This window comes from Pungitius pungitius, chromosome 5 (genome assembly GCF_949316345.1).
Source record: "Pungitius pungitius chromosome 5, fPunPun2.1, whole genome shotgun sequence".
In the NCBI taxonomy this organism is placed as follows: domain Eukaryota; kingdom Metazoa; phylum Chordata; class Actinopteri; order Perciformes; family Gasterosteidae; genus Pungitius; species Pungitius pungitius.
In genome coordinates this window covers 2,247,157-2,266,144 of record NC_084904.1, presented here as the reverse complement: position 1 = coordinate 2,266,144, position 18,988 = coordinate 2,247,157, and the positions used below count along the sequence as shown (strand labels likewise).

Here is an 18,988-nt window from a genome sequence, read left to right as displayed (position 1 = left end):
GAAAAGAGGCAAATAAGAGACAGTAGAGGATAAAACAAAGAAGTGACGGAGGCAGGACATTTACGATCTTAAGAATGTCTGTAAAATGAAGCTAAAAACACAACAGACTATTGACCGAGGAAATGAAGCTGTTGCCAGACAAGAGGGTTGCCACCTATCCCATCAAGAGGGTCAAGTTTTGAATATTGGATGTTGCGGTTGGAGAAATTACAAAACTAAAAACTAAGTTATATTTGGAGGAGGTGATGAAATGTTTATCAATGAGTGTCAACTTCATGGCCAAAATTGAAACACAAAATAAAAGTGAGCAGTTTTGGAAATGTGATTGCTATTTTTCATAAGAAGAAGTTTGGGATGAGGCGTTTAAGTAATAGGCCGAGGGAAAGGGAGTACTATCGAATTGAGAAAAGGGTGAAAAAAAGAGAGGGAAAGTAAATGATTGGAGAATGAAAAAAGAAAAATGACACAAGACAACAGGATTTAAATAAAGCCTGAAGATTCTTTTGAATTCAGTTTGTTTGCTTTAATTTGTCTAGCTTCAATCTAGACCTGCTTGAGTATTCAATTGTTACTTTTTATAAAAAAGAATGGATGACAAGTGACTGAACCAAGTCGCTTTAATTCAATAAAGCATTCCAATGTGGAAGATCTCCTCAAAGAAGATTGAGACAGAGTGAGGGGGTTTGCAAATGTATGTCATTAATCACGCAACCCAGACATTTTTCACTTGAAAAACACAACAGGAAGCAGCAGGATAGAGTTAAATAATTACCAAGCGCTGATTTTCTTGTGACCAAACTTTGATGGATTGTTACGTCACAACTTGTAAATTATTGTCTTAAAACCGGCCCTTAAATTACAACACTATACCGTAGAAATGCTAAAACACAGCTTAAGTAAAAATAAATATAATTTGTTATTAAGAATGAAATGTTTACGGGTGATGGGACATGTGTTGCTTGCAGTATAACAGCTGTAAATAATTACCACCCTTAAAATCTGACGATTCCTGAGCACTTCTGGTTCACCCTCTCAGCTCTCCTCCACATCATTTCCAAAAGCATCCCCGTGAAAGAAAACGGCAAAAACCCACTGACTCCCAAGCAGCAATCAGAGAGCCGACTCACCAAGCCACTAGCTGGTAAACACACTGGAGTATTTAGCAGTTATGGACCACATATTTCCCTTTGGAGCTGTTGGAGACCAAAACAGATCTAACGGGAGAGGGAATATTGGATCAACCTTTCTCGATCTTTCCAACCCTTTGCTCTTTCCAGCGTTTGTTATAGTTCAGACATGACATTGTTGTGACCCCAGGTGTCATTACCTGGCCATGCCCAGACTGGAGAAACCTGCTGGAACGATGAGAACATCCAGGCGGGGAAATGGGTGGACACCCAGAACGGTGTGGGCTGCAGCCAGACATCGGGGCAAAAGATCTAGAACTGCCATCTGCAACAGGAAGTACCTCAACACAACTGACAACAACAATACAATTGCAAGTTTTGCATGTGTGATATGCAACAGTTGGTGGGCATGTGTATCTGCTTTTTGTATGCTCCGGGTCAGGTGTGTCTACTTGAAGGCAAATGCACCTCATCCAACGAGAGTCATCAACTCAAAACTGACTAAATGTGCAAATAAGTTGCTATGGTTACAAATATTAATGCTATTCTAGATAGAAATGCCTATGCCTGCGAATGTTTTCAGTGGTCCGCAATGAATGACAGTCTCATACTTTTAGCATCCTGCCAAGAAATACCACTTGGAGACATCAGGCTTAAAGACCCCAAAATTAAGGGATGCTAATGGTTTCCTTTAATAATACACGATATAATTAGCTTCAGTGGCTCTTCGTCAAAACTTCACCTGGGCTTTCTGCAGCAAGCAGACGGGTCCAAACACACGGTGTGGAATCACCTGCTGGGCCCGAGCCGACCGCTCAGTAAATCGGCAAGGGTAGTCGCCATGGGAACAAGACATGCCATCATCCACCGTGGCTGAATAATCAGTTAGTGCGAGCCCCTCGTCCTCAAGCGAAGAGTAACAAAATGCAGAGTCTGAGCAGGTGGTCTGGTCTCCGCTGTGGCAGATTGAAACAAAAAAGGGGTAAAAAGTTTAATACAAGGTCAATCACAACAATTTAATGGAAATTTCTTATTGAAAATAGAATCGTCACCTTCTTAAAATAATGGCCCTTTTTCACTTTTTTTAGACGCAAAATAAGTCAAACTCGGCAAATTTTATACAGGGGTAGAATAGCATGATCTGATGTAGGTGAAGAGTAGGCCAGCATCATAAGAAGAGTAACACATTGATTTTTGATAACTTAATTATTTTTAGAAGAGGACAATATTCTGTTACTGAGTTGGTGAACCAAACAATGGCACAGTGTGGCCGTCACTCTGTGCAATAACCATGGAAAGGAGAGCAGTGGAAATGTGAACTACATAGGTCACAAAGGTAAACCACAGCGCGCCCAGAAATACCCAGCCAACATGCAATCACATTCTGAACCCAATACCCAGCACTCCCTCCGTCCTCAGGACCAAACCCGTTCCAACGGGTTTCCAGCGACGTCCAAGTTTCCTTCCAGCCATTTACTGAAAATAAAGGCCTTCCTTGTAGCGGGAGATTCCTGGGGCCGGCAGAAGGCTACAGCTGGACTGCTGCTGGAGGAAAACCATGAGGGGAGGAGGAGGATTACTGGAAACACCGGCAGAACCTGCCAACCTGCGGGCCGGCGGAGAGGGAGACCCCAGCCCGACGCTGCCCTCTCCAAAGCCCCAGCCTTCCCTCTATATCCTGTGCCTCCGTACTATTTATGTGAGCTCTGCCTTTTTTGGCCTCCATATATAATGTCTTCTGGGAACTGAACTCAATGTACGATAGTACAAGCTTTAATGTACAATGTCATAAATACAAAATTTAAAAAAAAAAGCTGATTGAGTACTGCGCCCCTTACCTCACCTGCACCATTATTGTTATGGTGAAAGGAAAGTTCCACCGAGGAATGTTAAAGGGCCAGACTTGGGTTAATAACAGTCTGGAGAAGGAGGAGGAAGAAAGGCACACAAAAAAAAAAAAAAAAAAATAAAATACCTGCCAGTCTCGAGTGGAGAGCCCTTTACTACACTGATGGAACTTCCAAGTCCAGACGTAAGGTCAGCTTCTCCCAATTCTCCAGGTCCAGCCTCCAGTTTGGCCGCGTCGCTGCAACCCGCCTTGTCCCTCAGTCCCCGTTCCAATGTTGGGGGATTTTCTGCCGTGACTTGGTGCCAGTGGCCCACTGCCAAGGTGAAGGTGGAGGCGGGCATGGGCATAGTGACGTAGTAATGCCAGATTAAGGAGCCTGCAGAGAGTAGTAGAGAAAGGATGAAACATTCAAAAGGTGGGGAAAGGGACAGGGAAACGGGGGGGCGGGGTGGGGGGGGGGGCAGAATGAATCTTTGGATTGAAAGGATTTTTAAAATTCTGTTTTTAAAAACGTGTAATACTACAGTAATCTCATCCCGGCTTGCACCCATTTTAATAGCAAGTCTCTAGTGTTATTTCTCAAGCTCCTACACAGGAAGTTTACACATTCTTACTCTGATTTATTTTTGGTTGCAACAGATGTCAATGAGCACAACACACCATACGTATTGGAATTACATGCGAGAGTCTGGAACAGGATTAGAGTAAACTGGTTTCAAAGTTAACCAAGTTGGCTTTGAAATGTTGCCATATTGCTTCCTAATGACACTAAAACTTGGATTCCAACATGACATTTTTTTACCCTTTTATATTTGACAGAGAAACTACTTAAAATTCACTTGAAATAGTTTAAATGAGGGCAAATGAATAAGCTTGTGCATCATTGATAAAATCGACTAGACCTTCAACGGTTTGTGGAATAACGGCTTACGTGTGTCCCCGTCCTCAACGGGTACAGTGGTCTCCTCCCCACTCATCAAAACCACGCACTCCCTGGGGGCCCGTACTGCCGCCTGCCACGTCGACATGGCAACGGGGGGCTCCTGGCAGGGGAAGAGTGCTCTGTTGTTGATGGGAGAACCTGCAGTGTAAACACACACCCTGGAAGGGTAAACGATGGTAAACTATAAACAACCCTCGTGCAATTCTCAAAGGATCCGCCACCAAGACACAGACACGTTAAGCATCGACACACAGAGAGGAATATAACCGCCCCGAAGCGTGTTGCTGTGAATTAATGAAGCAGTCCGTCCCCTAATCCAGTCTGACGCGACGAGCTCAGAATATTACACTGTCATTCGAGTAGCGGATTTCAAGTATTTAAAAAGGAAGTCAAATAATGTGAAACCAAATAAAGATGTCAATGCTTTGCATGCAGAGACAAACCTGTTGTCCTGGTCTTGGGTCCACCTCACAGAGGCTCCTGCCGGCCTCGTCTCGTAGCAGATCCTGAGGACACGGGGGAAGTCCTGAGGCGACACCACCCCCTTCTTCCTCACCTGCAAACTCCATCGGTCTCTGTGAAAATGCAGCGAGCCGCCATCCCGAGCACCAGGGGCTCGGCCGCACAGCGAGAAGAGCCGCTGCTGTAGCCTCCATTGGCTAGAGGGCATGGAGACGAGGTTCTGAATGAAGGCTGCTCCAGGGTCCACTGAAGGGACAGCTGACCCCTCGGACGCGACGCGTGGCAGGAGGCTCGGCGCGGCTGACACGGAGGTGACGTCCACCTCCTCCACCTTTGACACGTCCAGGTCACAGCAGTCCAGCAAGAAGGTGAACTCACCGCCACTGTTGGTCTCCCACGAACGTGAGGACGGACTACTTCTGCTTTCAGCGGCAGCGTGTGCCGACCCGCTGCCAGGCAGAGCGGTGTCTCCCTCGCGAGCGGCGAACCTCTCCTTCGCCCTTGTCGGAGTCTCCCAGAGTCCTTCCGTGGCATCTTCCACCTCATCCGCATGGCGGGATTGACTCCCTCCGTAGTCCTGAGCGCCAGCGTGCCCCTCAGCCGCAGTGCCCAGTGCAGAGCAAGGCTCCAGGAAGAGAACGACGCTCCCACCGATGACCTTCCTGTCGAAATGAACGGTCAGGTCCAGCACGTAATGTCTGACAAGTACGTGGTTAGTGTTGGCTCGGAGGGGAAGGTCATCCGCGCCTGGCTCCATGTCACACAAATATTGTCAAAGTTGAGCAGAGGATGGTTGAACCTAAGAGGTAAGAATAAAGCTTTATTTTAATTATGTTGTTTCCACATTCATTTATATATCATTTGGTAATGGGAAAATTGTGCATTTGCATATGTTACAGTAGTTTATATTCTGCAGCTTCCTGTGGAGAAAGGTGCTTAATTTAGTGTTAGAGAAGCCAAGCTGTCGAGGTCTGCATGCTCAACTCAAACGTCAATACCAAACTTCGTTCACACATTCCCGCAATGTTTCCACGGAGGAAAACTTTTTATCTGTGTTAATGAAGTGGCGCTATAATAAGGGAGTCGTTTTATTAGCAGAAGACCTAAGCCCGCTGCAGCAGGAAGAGCTAACGACCCGCTGCAGTCGGTATTAAAAAGCTCTCCTGCTGCAGCTGTATCAAGGGGTTTCAGTCACAATGAATCCATTTAGGATGCTCGGGGCATGAAGCAGGCTTGGCAACACCGAGTGGCAATTACCATTTACAGCAGGAAATCCTCAGAGGTTTATTCGGTTCGGGGGGAAATTCTTAAAATTATGAGCACACAAAATCTGAGAATAATATCTACGGCACCGAGAAGTCAAAAAATACACTAACTCTTCTCATTGCTGGAACAGGTCGGCTAAAAAAAACACGACTTATATGACCGGTCTGTTTTCTAAATCACGTGTGCACTGGTGAGTGTGTCACCTTTACTCAGGTCGGCAAAATGATACCCTCGGACGGCATGACATGTGACGGGAGCGCCGTTCATCGTCGCCCGCTTTCAGCCGCAGCTCACGGTGCTTTTTTAGCAACACGTCCAAAAGCCACCGGGCGTTTAACGCCGACGACTCACACGCGCTCGCTTGTTACGGAAATCTTCAACTAACCTGTGTGTCCGTCTAATCGACGTCGCGCAGTGATGACGTTGCACTGACGCGACAGTACAAGGTTGTAGTTTATGCATTTGTCCCCAAAAGTCTTCCCGCCTTTTAGATAATTCCATGTACGCGTCACATTGTAGTAGTTATTTGTACAATAGGCTGAAAAAGGTCCTCAGTAAAATAGTTTAACTACAACAATATTGATAACTTCATCTGTGAATGTTGTGTTAGGTTATCAATTGCCAACAAGCAAGTAATAATAATAATCTATTCAAAGATGCTGTAAATAACAGCAGTTAATAACAGCAAATCTTTTTAAAATACTCCCTCCACAATGTATTGACAAATGTGTATATATATTAAGTTTTATTTGAGTTCTTCCGAACAGATGCATGACAAGTAAAAATTCCACATTTATTAAAACACAACAGGTATACACATAAAAAAAACAGAAGGGACATAGATGAATTTTCCAGATGTTGATTGCCACCAATGAATTTTCCAGATGTTGATTGCCACCAATGTATCTCATAGCGCAAAATTTTAGCAATGAACTGCATTTCAAAATAAGAATACATTTTTAGTTAATACTCACAACAGCTCATAAATAACAGTTGTACCTGGAAACAGAGTGAAAAATATTCAATTAACTTTAAATGTATATTAAAGTGTATACACCCTTTGGAAATGGCAAGTGCATTGACATTACTGAAATAGAGAGCTGTTAATGGATGTCAAAAGGACATAAGGTTGCCCCTATCAAATACTGCAAAGCAGAAATAAATCTTTCCTCTGGAATCTATTTTGATGACTGAACAAAATGCAAAGCACAGCTGTGTGGCGGCACTTTTCAAAGTGTTGTATTTCTAGTATCTCTGTTCTTAAGTAAGTAAGGAGGAATTCAAATTGGCACTCTGTGCATTGTAGGAATTGGACTATCAGCAGGTTCTGAAACTACTGGAATATACATTTAGATTGTTACAGTGCACTCAGTGACTGAATCCTGCCTACTAAATAAATCATTAATAAAATCATTATTGCCGTTCTTATCTAAAAATACATTTCCATTCAATGCAAAATAGTTTTTCATAGCTTGGTAAACATCTTTGTAACTATCTGATGTAATACATCTACTATATACAAAATGAGTATTTAGAGATGAGCCATGTGTGATGTAGAGCCTCAGATGCATCAATAAGTTAAACTCTTCCATTAGCTACATGACCAGGTACTGTATATTCAACAAAATTAAGACAATAATGGCCTTAAGAGCTAATGCAGGAAATTGTGTCTTATTTTTCCAGTGCACAAATCCACCCATCCTGCTGCTGCTGCTCTAACCGGCACATTTCATGTATAGACACCCAGTGGAATTTCAGAGGCCTTTTAGCACAAAACAGAATCATTTGTCAAGTGAATTCAGAATGGCACCAAAATCCTCTCCTCCAAACATGATCGAAATAAACACACATCCTTTGGGACATGTACATACACACAGGACACAAGCATTATTGGCACACACACAGACCCTGGGCCAGCAAGGGCCTCAGAGAGGAACTTAAGTCCGCTTATGTACCAACCCAGAGGAACTGTTTGCAGCATTATTAGGACTTGCAGCTATCTAAAAAAAAAGAAAAGAAATCAACAGCGCCAACGCATCTGAAGATTTTACAGTGAAATGCTCAATAGCTACATTTTTACTTGAGATTTCAACCTCCGTGTTTTTATGTGCTCATTCACTCTTTGCCTCCTGTAACAAACAACCCTGAAATCATACAAAGTGGGCATTAATAAGCACGGCTGGACAAACTTGAGTCCTGAGTCCATTGTGGACACAATGTGTCTCCAGCAGGCTGATAAGAGCAAAAGGGTGTCACCAGCAGCTCCTTTACTTTTCTCTTCTTTCATGTCATCTTTACGTTTCCTCTTTGGGATGTGTGACAGCATCCTCTTCCTCTCCCCTAGCGCTCTCTCTTCTCTCTTGGAGAAGTTGTGGCATCTCAGGAGTTGTCCTCCGGAGCTCTGCGAAAACTTAGACGCTTGAAGGAATCCCTGTAAGACGGAGATGACAAGTAGATGAGGGATGACAGAAAACTCCAGATAAGGAGAGGAAAGAGGGGAATGGAGGGTCAGGGGCAGGTGGGTGTCGGAGTAGAGACGCACAGGAAAGGTTTCCAAGAGCAGGGCACAAAAATAGGAATTTTATTGCCAATTACATTGGCCGGTACTAACTTGATCCATTAAACTATCAATAATCAATACTATACCATCTAATATATTATATTGTATTGTCATGTTGCTTAATAGAAGTCCTCATCCAAGCTAATTTGATCAAGAATACTCAAGCAACTGATTTTAAAAGCTCTTCATATTGCTGAGTAATTGATAGAACAATCTAAATTTGTGGGATAAGTACCTCTTAAAAGTACATGCTCATCACTCGCCATGGAAACACATTGTAACATGAATAGTAATACTTAGGGAGCATTGTGGCCGTGGCATTGGTTCAGCGCTCAATCTGTGTACGGTGGCTCTGGTTCAACTATCAATACTTCGCTGTTGAATGGATCTCTGCTCAATTCCGTTTGTTCTCACTTCTCTTTTGGATCAGCAATTGTACAAGTGATGAAACATTACATTACATTTATCCCCCCCCTCCATCGATGCCCTTTGTCAGAACATTAGTGTCCGGTCGTGTTGCTTTGTTTGTTTACCTGTTCTCCAGCCGAGGCCTGATGATGGGCTTATAGAGCTCGGGTATCTTCCTCTCCAGCATAGGCCTCAGGTTCTCCCTCAGGCGGTTGTAGTTCTTCTTCAGCTCCTGCTGGTACTCTTTCTGGTCGAATGTGATCAAGTGCTTATTTTTCTCAACCGCCTCACCACACCTGCCGGACAGAGAGCAGCATGGAGTTAGCTTTAGACTGTGTTGTCTTTCATTAGATAAAAAAACAAAACAAACAAGAAACACAAAGTTGAATGTATTCTATGGAAAACTATTTTTCGGTAATCTACTCCCCCCCCATGTACTCTGCTGTAAGGGATTCCCATATCGGATGGGTGTGGGTGAACATGTAAATGACCCACAAGGCTGTTCCAAAACGTCGTTAAAAAAGGGGGCGGCGGAGGTAAATGTCTAAATCAAAAATGAGTAACAAATAAAAGTAGAGGGCAGGAATGGGGTCTCCCTGTGGTATACTTGCCAAAATACAGAGCAGTCGGCAGGAAATAACAGGGACGGAGATGATTGCAAACACATGTGCTGAGTTTATCTCTTGGCTTTAAAGAGGGTAATATGGAAACAGCAACGTAGTGTAACAGTATACAGTAATTACGCTGGGCAATGAGCATTAAGGACACTTCACAAGAAAAAAGGATTTTCTAAGCCATGGAAACATCTACGGATTATAGCTTTGTACCTCACTTCTTGCTCTGAATTTTTTTTAAATGAATTGATATACATGGAAAATTTAAATATCTTAATTCTAGCAACAGACTAATGTGTTTTTCTGTTCTATTTCTGTGCTGACTTTAAAAAAAAATAATCTTACCGGAGTTACATGAACCAAATTTGGCAAAAGGGGAGATGAGACCAGGCGGCAGCATGTGAGGCTCAGAACAACCTCTCCAAATAATGCCCTCAATGCCCATGTCATAACATGGGACATAATAATTGCTATTGAGAACTTTTTTGCAAATTTCTTCTACATAACCAAAAATCACAAAGTTCTGTTTTGAGGTTAAAATAAAAACGAAACATAACATAAGATTGTTTCATAGATTAAAAAACTAAATGTAGTTAGAACAAATGACCCCAGGCTAATAACAATTTAAAGTCAACAAATAGTATTAGGTTTTAAGTTAATACGCGAGTAGTTTTATCCAATATCACGCATACGAGGAGATCAGTTAATTGGAATATAAATTTGCATTTGTGATTCAGATCTGTGTTGCTGCAGCGATTTAATGCGACCAAGAACGTTGTGGCACAGAAGATGAAATGTTTTGGTCTCATGCCTTACGTCTTTGTGAATGAAGATATTTAATTGAGTGGGGAAATACGAACCTATATATCTTATCATAAAAGCTACAGGTAAGAAAATTGGCGAACAAAGGGTCAAGTGCCAGCTTTGCTGGATTTTGGATGGAAAAAACCCGTTATGAAATTAGAGTAAGTAAGTATTTGCCAACCTGCTTGTAGCAATTAAGGCAGCTGGAATGTGACATGAGGGAAAAACATGAAAACCTACTTTGAGGGAAAGTGCAAATGTCCATAAAATGAAAGGACAGGCATACAAACAGACGCACACAGGCCTCTGCACAAAATACACACATCTCCTGCACAAAGTCAGCATATTCCCAAGACTAATGGCCGTGGGGTAAAGCGGGTATAATTTATGTTTTGAATATTTAAAATATATCTATGTCCTGGGAACAATGAACTTTTGGGGGATGTTATCATCTTAAATAATATTTAGGAAATGAAGAAATATCCTGCATCATGATGCACACTCTCCTTACGTGGTATGTTTAGTTTCTTTGACTAGCATCTAATCATCATTTCCATCACTGCATCTCGACGGACGCTTTTCTTAAACAGCAGGATATCGGTCTCCATCCGTCACCATTGCCTTTTATGCTCTTTTATCATCCTACACTGACACCAATGATGATGAATATATAGAGAATCTCGGAGAAGACTTTCACTCCTTCAATTCGTTTCTCACAGATGCCGAATTTTTGACTCAACAATCTCTTTGAAGTATTGTTCTACTCTTCCTACTGAGCCAGCACCAGCCTTCGGTAACAATAAAAGGGAATTAGAAATGCTAATTTAAGTAAAATAGTGGGTGAATTCCTTTAGGTTTTTTGACTCACCGTGAAAGTTCTCGTTTTGTATGGCGTTTTTCCTGAATTTTGAATGACTTTGATGCGGTTGGGTGTCAGTAGGTGGCGATTCTTTGATCGTAACTTACCTCATTATAAACTCTTTGAAACACAGGCGCAGTTTATTGTGGTGACGGAAGAGCTTCGGGTCTGCTGGGATCTCATTCAGGAAGACCTGGGCCACCTCCAAAGGACCCTACAATGGGGGGGGCAGGGGGAAGACAAAAACAAAAAAAAAAGGAACAGAGTTAGAGAGGCAAAGAAAGAGGAGGCAAAACCAGAGTGGAGGAAGGAAAGAGCGGAGGTAAGAGGGGAAGCATTCAAGAGTGCGTGAACAAAGGAGGGACGCGAATGCCCCTCTTACATGCTGGGGAAAACGACTTCCTGCCTGAATGTCTAATGCAAGTCTGTGATGCTGAACTAGAACACGAGGAAGATATCAGATCAGAAAAGGAGTCATGATTAGGCCTCCTGCATGGCTAATGTCACCCCTAACACTGCATACACCCCCCATTTGGCTCCCATTTGCCCAGTTTGAGATCTTGTTATCCTTGCTTATATTCATCATAAAACCACAGCACGCTCGCAGAGTGCCTGCATCACGACGGGCACAGTTAAACAGCTCTGATTAGCATCATAAGCGCGTTGGGCATGGGCCTCAGTCCTTGGTCTGAGCTGCAGAGCCACACACGCAGAAAGCCAGCCCCTCGTGCTGATTACAGTCAAGAGTTATATGTTTACGGAGCTGCTGAGCATTAGCGTTATGTATACAGCGATCGGCTTGGAGCGAGGGACCTGTCAGATTAGACGCTAGAAGATAAAGCATAGGGGAAGGGAGCGGAGACGCTGTAGCTAGCTTCATCATTACTCCAACATTCACCAGGCTGGCAGGACCTGGAAGCTATCAGATCAAAGAGACCTCCGGTTCAGCATGCCACGCAGCAGGAACATGAAAGGGAAGAAGGGCCATGAATTGACGTTTTAACTGAATCAGGCGAAAAGCAATGGACGGATTAGGGTTGTGAAACGGGGTAACGGCTTTGATCACTGTCATGTCTCCCACCTGCTCACTGTGACTACAATGGAAACTGTAAATGTGATAAGATGAATTGGGTTCAATTATTCAGGGGTTTTTTTTTTTTCCAATGCACATTAACAAGGAACGTTTCCAGGACAAAAGGGCTATGTGATACAAAGAGAAATCCTTCTGGGAGAACAGCCATCCGTTGGGTAACGCATGAGGGAAGTGATCATTTCAGCTATAATAGGAGCCGGCACTGTGTCGCTCTGCAGTGATTGTACCTGGTTAACAGTGGCTCCCACAGAGCCTTGAAGCAGCATCTGTAACATCTTAGCATCCGGCTGTTCTCTATGTGTGGCAACTGCTAGCTCTCTAGTCTTCTTCTGCATGTCCTCTATGGCCACCTCAATAGGGGTCAGGTCGAACTGGAAGCAAGAGAGAGGTAACGTGGTCAAAATAAATTGCCGCAGACATCAAAAGATGGAGGAACAGCACCAAGACGTTGACCCTCACCTCCTCTTTCTGGATGACGTTGATGCGGGTCTTGATGTAGGGGAAGGCATGCATTGTGGTGAGGATGGTTTTCCTCTTGTACTGCTCGTAGAGTTCCCCCCGTGGCCGCCCGCTCTTTGTGAAGGGCGTGGTGTACATGAAGCGCCGCAGGTTGAAGTTCTTCTCAAAGTTGGTCAGCCGGTCTTTCATCTCATAGTCATCAAAGAAGGGCTCCACAAAGGTGATCTGGATATATGCCTGGAGAGGGGAGGTAGTTAACTGTTCAGGGGCCGTTTTTAAATAAATGCTAGAAAACCGACACAAAGGTAAAACACCTGGCAAACTGTTTTGGTCTGATTTTTTTTATGTATCACAGGTGTTTTGTGTGCAGGTCCTATATCAGTCATTGGAAAAGACTTAATTGAGTACCACAGGTGGGACTCGAGGTTTTATCTGGGTCACCAAGTTTCTTCCATCGTCTTTCATTTATCACATATATGCAGTACACAAGGCAGCCTGAATGTTTGTAGTGTTCGGATAAGTGTAGTCACCTCAGTACATCAAATCAAAGATGAAAGGTTAATATACATTGGGCATGTTTCACTGTGTTTTCAACAACACTAAGTATTTTTCTTCATGTTCAAGAAAATAAAGAAATTATACAGAAACCGCAGTAAAAAGGAGGTCAGAAATATTAATCTGTCCCTATTCTCACGATGTATATATATATACATATATATATATATATATGTATATATAACACACACACACACACACACACACTTCCTACTTTAAGGATGCATGCTTTTTTGAAAGTTATAACTTTATAACATTTTATCCATCATATGTATATTTATATAAATATTTTCAAATGTTATTGGTAACATAACATCCTTACTATTTTGGTAATAAAGTATAGAGATGTAGCAGCAATAATCTACCTTGCTGGGGTTGAGTTGTTTTCTGTCCACTGGGGTAGAGTCCTTGATCATTATCAACGCTTCTTCTCCAAAACACTGACTGTAGAAGTTCTAGGAGTGAGCAAAGTTGTGTTGTTAGTATAGAATATAGATCTCATTACTTTCATGCAAATATCATACAAACTCCAATTTCATTAAGTAATTCAAAAAACCTGCATGCAATGTCTTTGAGGAACTCATTTACTTATTTGATTCAAGAGTGAGGCTGACGTTGTATTACTCTGTGACATTATTTCTCTTTTATAACAAATGTCAATTTCTCCAGGCTCTCTAAACACGCAATAAAAACAGATGAGTGTGGGTCTTGCATTCTGTTCAACCTCTCTGTCATTATCAGATTCCAACACATTCCCACATCTCCACTTCAATTGCACATCAATTCATGACATGCATATCAGTCTGCACATGTGTACCTCCAGCCTGTGGGATATCTCGGGCAGATGTGTGATCCCTGGCTCCTTGTAAATGAATTCCCGTTCGTCGAGGTCGCCAAACTTGGCCCCATAAAACCCAACCCGGAAATAGGTTCCAAACATCCTCTTGTGGCCCTTGAGGGAGGCAATGAAGAGATTTTATACCACCCTCTAATCAATGAGAGTTTTTCTCATTACGTTAATTATGTTTAATGACAACTTGGAAGTGGCTATATTAAATATTTGATATTTTTGTGAAGCATCAAAAAATAGTATTCATGCTAAGCACAACAATGGTATTAATTGTCTTTTTTTAAGCATCTTTCAAGCATTTGAAGTCATTCAAATGTGTTCAAGACCCTGCAGTGCCGTTAAAGTTTTACCTTCAGAATGATGTTATCAAAGGCTCTCTTTAGTTTGTCATGAGTGGATGACAGTTTCCTGAAATCTCTGTGAGCCTCTAGGACTGGTATGATGATCTTGTAGACCTCATTCACTGTCTCGAAGAGAGAACCCTGATGAGAGAGCCATCTGCATGTTAGCGTAACCGCACACAATAGATAAAGAGGAAACATTTGCATCGAACAGACAACCAAAACAGTATGACAAAATGTATCATTAATGAAACAACATTAACCTTATCCCTGTTCTATACTACTTCCTGTTACTCCGATTACTCTTATTGTCAACTTTAAACTTAAATCATTGCATCAAAGGTTGTGGGGCAAGTAATGTCTTATTTAAAATAACAGAATAGGAAATATACATTGTCAGCCTTACTTGATTAGCATTTAGTATGAATCTTGAATACATCCACAGGTGTCTATGTAAACACCACAATCTAAACATATTGATCGTAAGCATCAGTGCAGCTTCATGGTCTCACGTTGCTGAAGAGCTCTGCAGCCTGCTCCAACAATCCCACCAGGCCACTCTCTGTGAAGTAGCGCCCCGAACACACCCCGTCCTCGTCCGGGGACAGGATGTCATCAGACACCGCCGACTCCTCCAGCACATTGGTGGAGATGTTCTGAGGAGAAGATCCGTCAGCTAATCAATCAATTAGCCTTTTAATCAAATCATCAATCCAATGGCTGACTTTAAAAGGAGATGTCCCTACAGTGGGAAATAGAACAAATTTGATGACCATCTAATCAATGACCTGCTGACTGCTGCAGGTTAGAGCGTTCTGTGCCAAACCTGTGTAACACAGCTCATCGATAACCCCAGCCGAGCAGTTACGGTTATAACTTTGTTTTCGGTTCAGAGGAACAGTCTGTTCTCCTCCCACAGGAGAACATATTCCTTCCCCCCAATCCTTCAACTTCAAAGGCGCTGTGCTACGCGGTGGAACCAGGGGACCATATTTATATGTTGACGTTTTGAGAGTACAGCTCCCCCATCTGGACAAACAGTCAAATTTGGAAGAAATCCGTGACGAGATGTGTGATGTGGTTTGGTGATAGAAGGACTGTTTGCCTCTGTTCAACAAAACAACCACCACAAACAAATACTGAATGCTTCATTTGTGTGACTAGACTTTATTTAAATCACTTGTTCGTCGCTAACTCCGTGTTTATAGCCATGTTTTCTACCTGGAAGGTGACGCTGCCGATTGGAAGGTACTTGTGATCTTCCAGCATGCTGAGATACTCGGCCACCAGGGCAGCAGCGTGGACCAGACACATAGCCGACTCTGTGTAACACTTTCTGTTGTTGTGCTTCTCTGCCATGTTCTGCAGCCAGGTCAGCCGGAGGTCAGGAGACGTCTGGTAGCCCTTCGCTATCCTGAGGAGGGAAGAGAAGGAAGGATATTGTTGTGTTCTTTTCTTCTTTTATTTGACTAGGTAACAGTTATATTGGTTAAGGCGGAAGTAAAGAATCAGTCAATCCAATGTGCAAAATAAACAAGAGAATAAGAACACTGTCCATCCATGAAAACATTTTTTAAGTTTCTTAAGGGCTGCAGGCATAACAACCAATTGGTTTTTAAATGTACAGGAGAACAAAGGTTATGTTTGATGCGTTATGACGTTATGATGTGTTCAGGTTCTTTTAGTGAGTACTGGGCAAAGGCATTATAACGTGCTTAAATGTAAGCTGTAAAATGAAATGTTGCCAAGAATCTTTTTAATCAACTACAGTTGTTTGAAGATATTCTTTTACGTCAACATAAAAAGACATTAGAGATAAAAAATGAATAAGATAAGAATAGATTATTGAATAAAAACAACCCTTATTTGCCTATTCTTCATATTGTTTGGTTTGTTCATACGTTTTAGGATCCATTTCAAACCTGCAGGTTGTTGTTTAATTCACTATATTTTGTATGGACCCATTTACAAGTAAATCTTGCACTTAATAGATTGTGTCAGATGAACCTTGATTTTCCCCCACGACTGTTTTTAAGAAGCCAAGTAAAGACAAAAAACAAAATGTGTGCATGAGAGTGAGTTGGCAATTGGGTTGTTTTGGGCTTTTATAGGCAACAAAAGAAACACGGAAAATATTTTTCCACTCATGCAACGCAAGAATAATCATTAACCTAACAGCATGGGAATAAATCTTAAACGGTCTGAATGAATTTATTTAAAGAAGCAGGTGAGTCACTGTGCCATACAAATAAATGCAAGCATCTGGACACCAAATGTCTCGTGCGTCAATGACCCCTGTGTTCGGGAGCTCGGAGGTAAACGTTGGGGTGAGTCGAGGTAAGTGTGCAAAGCTAACGGCTCGTTCAGTGCACTCGTCAAACACTCACCAGGCAACTGGGCCCACAACCCAAACAGAAAGGTTAGTGATAAATTGCCCACGTAAGTGACATTAGAGCATGTTTAGGTCAAGTGCCTAAATCACCACACAGCACATGTATGCTCTCTTTGTCCCACCCGTTCCCCTTTGTGTTCTCAAAGACACACAATCTGTTGGTGCACGCACACACAGTTTACATTTGCATATTCAAAAAGCCAGATCGTACTAAACTGCTACCACATGGTTGCCATAGTGAGGGCACCAAATAGAGACAAAACAGCCCAGACCACAAAGAAATAGGAACCAGCAGCACAACATAGAGAGAGGCCACAGGGTGATGACAGAGAGTGGGGGGGGGGGGGGGGGGGCCAGGAAGGACAGAGAGAGAGTGTTGACAAGGAGGGACAAAGAAGTAGCCTTTCAACATTGACGGTGTATCTAACCTGTACATGAGGTCCATCAGCATCTCAGGGTCTTCCTGGAACTCCCTCATTTTGACTGTGTCGGACAAAATACTGTTCAGGTTACGGAGAAGCTCATCCACCTGAAAACACAGCCCAAGAGAACCAGGAAGCAGGCGTCAGGCTCCAATCCGATCAATATCGGCAATGAAACGCCGTCGTGTTTCACACCTGTGAGGGCAGCAGAGTGTTCTGCATCTCTGTGTCCTCCTCTGCGTAGGCCAGGATGGTGCGAAGGGAGCGTCGCAAGTACTCCTCCTGGAAGTCTGAGGACTTGCCCACCAGCGAGGCCAGAGACATCGTGACCTGCATCTTCACTCTTGAGAAGTTCTGGGCGAAGACAGAGAGGGACTGTGTTAAACATTTAACAGCCTTAATGTTTTTTTGTTTTTTTTTTACATATTATTCTCAACGGTACAGACAGTTTGACTCCATTCCTTATAAACCTGACCTTCAAGCGCCTGCGCACAGCACTTTGTTCCGTGTGTGTAATTGTTAAACGTTTAAAAGGATATTTAAATCTAAATCGTCTAAATCTTTTCCAAGTCATGCATTGGAAACACTACGCGCGTACCCCTGCTCATTTTAGCTATTTATTGCCATTTGACATCACACAGAATAACCCAACTGCCACAGATACATTATTATTCAACTGAAAAAGGATACCACACAATAATTGGTAAGCTGCTTCGCTGTCCTCTCGCCACCTGTCGTGTCCCCTGCCACCTCCCTTTCCTTGTCTCTCCATCCTTCACACTACCCGTCGACCATAACTGACATCCTCCGCAGTGAGGTGTGTGCGTGTGCGAGCGGGACTGTGCTCGTGATTGTGTGAAGTCCCATCCATCTCCAGCATGACCAGCTAAGCGGGAAATGATCTCCCATTAGCAGAGACATAATCACCCATGGATCATCTCTACGGCCCCATTCTGTTCAACTGAGCATGGAGCCAAAGCCCAACCACCCATCACTGCCCTCCAACTCCGTATGTGCGTGTATGTGCGCTCAAAACAACATTAAATGATAGCTTATGTCAACACGCAACCCTCTTTGTCTTTTACTACCCTTTTCTTTCTCACACGCCCCTTTTTTTAAAATCTGTTTCCTTCTTTCCAACTGTTCCATAACGAGAAGATTTGACCAAGAGCATCTGCTAATAGTGATTTTTTTTCTTCACTTTTTGAAGAAAACAACACCTGGTATTGTCAGGCGTCACTGTGTAAAAGATTGACAGAGTAAAAATGTGTGTGTGTGTGACACACAGAGAGGAGGAAAAAAGCGGATGAATGGAGGGAAACATTAACAAAGGAAGGGGAGGATGTTCTGAATGCGTGAGTCATATGGCTGCTTTGCTAATTCAGATCACAGCTCTGTCTGTATACAGCATATAAACAAACATACGCTGGGGCACGCAGATGGGAAATACTCTCCTTAAACTGTACTCTGTGTGTGCGCGCGTGTGTCTCCCACAAGCTGGCGTCTGGCTTTCATTAAAGTGTAGACTGTAAACACAGGAACTATTGACTGCAACAGCAGTTGTCGACGTACAAGAAAAAAAACGAAAGAAGATACTCAATCCTAAACCTTCAGATCTGGCTTTCGTTTATTTCCCTCCGTCACTGCAAAAACACCGTCTGGGTCTATTGTGATTTCCACCTCTGTCAAACTCTCTCGTTCTCTGCTCTTGAGACCTACACACGCACCCATATGAACTCAAACCTCCCGCACACGTACACATGCACAGAGGTCTGGCCGCGTTAGTTCGAGAGGGGTCGGAACATTGGAGACAGTGACATATTTCTGTGCTCTCGATTCAGAGACACATCCTTCAGCAGAAACTTTCTGCGGCACGCTCAAAATAGACCCGGAAAAGACATTAAAGCCGAGCAGGAGAAGAAAAGTGGAGAAGACAGGCCGAGATGTTGTGTGACAGACTCCCGCTTCTGTGCGTGTTCAAGAG

The 18,988-nt window shown here is 43.0% G+C and overlaps 2 protein-coding genes across 8 annotated transcripts in view; both read right to left on the bottom strand.

Moving 5' to 3' along the window:
* The window catches only part of aopep (aminopeptidase O (putative)), a 59,833-nt gene extending 53,772 nt beyond the window's left edge, over positions 1–6,061 (bottom strand). For 3 of the 6 annotated variants that reach the window (XR_005121073.2, XM_037482037.2, XM_037482040.2), the window contains exons 1-6: positions 5,851–6,037; positions 4,363–5,180; positions 3,908–4,077; positions 3,103–3,352; positions 1,870–2,083; positions 1,328–1,452 (exon numbers count right to left, since the gene is read on the bottom strand). Coding sequence is in view for 5 of the 6 variants with exons in the window: in XM_037482037.2 (XP_037337934.2) it covers positions 1,328–1,452; positions 1,870–2,083; positions 3,103–3,352; positions 3,908–4,077; positions 4,363–5,138 (1,535 nt within the window). In the remaining variant the exon portion in view is untranslated. Of the gene's footprint in view, positions 1–1,327; positions 1,453–1,869; positions 2,084–3,102; positions 3,353–3,907; positions 4,078–4,362; positions 5,181–5,850 lie in introns of those variants that run through there. The other 3 variants (XM_037482038.2, XM_037482039.2, XM_037482041.2) reach the window with 3 other exon arrangements.
* A 318-nt stretch (positions 6,062–6,379) lies between these two features.
* dock8 (dedicator of cytokinesis 8) overlaps positions 6,380–18,988 on the bottom strand; it is a 45,005-nt gene continuing 32,396 nt past the window's right edge. For both annotated transcript variants that reach the window (XM_037482113.2, XM_037482114.2), the window contains 12 exons: positions 17,200–17,358; positions 17,011–17,111; positions 15,412–15,604; positions 14,703–14,846; positions 14,200–14,331; positions 13,817–13,951; positions 13,365–13,454; positions 12,445–12,681; positions 12,213–12,356; positions 11,000–11,106; positions 8,741–8,911; positions 6,380–8,078 (listed from right to left, as the gene is read on the bottom strand). In XM_037482113.2, coding sequence (XP_037338010.2) covers positions 8,027–8,078; positions 8,741–8,911; positions 11,000–11,106; positions 12,213–12,356; positions 12,445–12,681; positions 13,365–13,454; positions 13,817–13,951; positions 14,200–14,331; positions 14,703–14,846; positions 15,412–15,604; positions 17,011–17,111; positions 17,200–17,358 — 1,665 coding nt within the window. In that variant the 3' untranslated portion in view covers positions 6,380–8,026. The remainder of the gene's footprint in view (positions 8,079–8,740; positions 8,912–10,999; positions 11,107–12,212; positions 12,357–12,444; positions 12,682–13,364; positions 13,455–13,816; positions 13,952–14,199; positions 14,332–14,702; positions 14,847–15,411; positions 15,605–17,010; positions 17,112–17,199; positions 17,359–18,988) is intronic.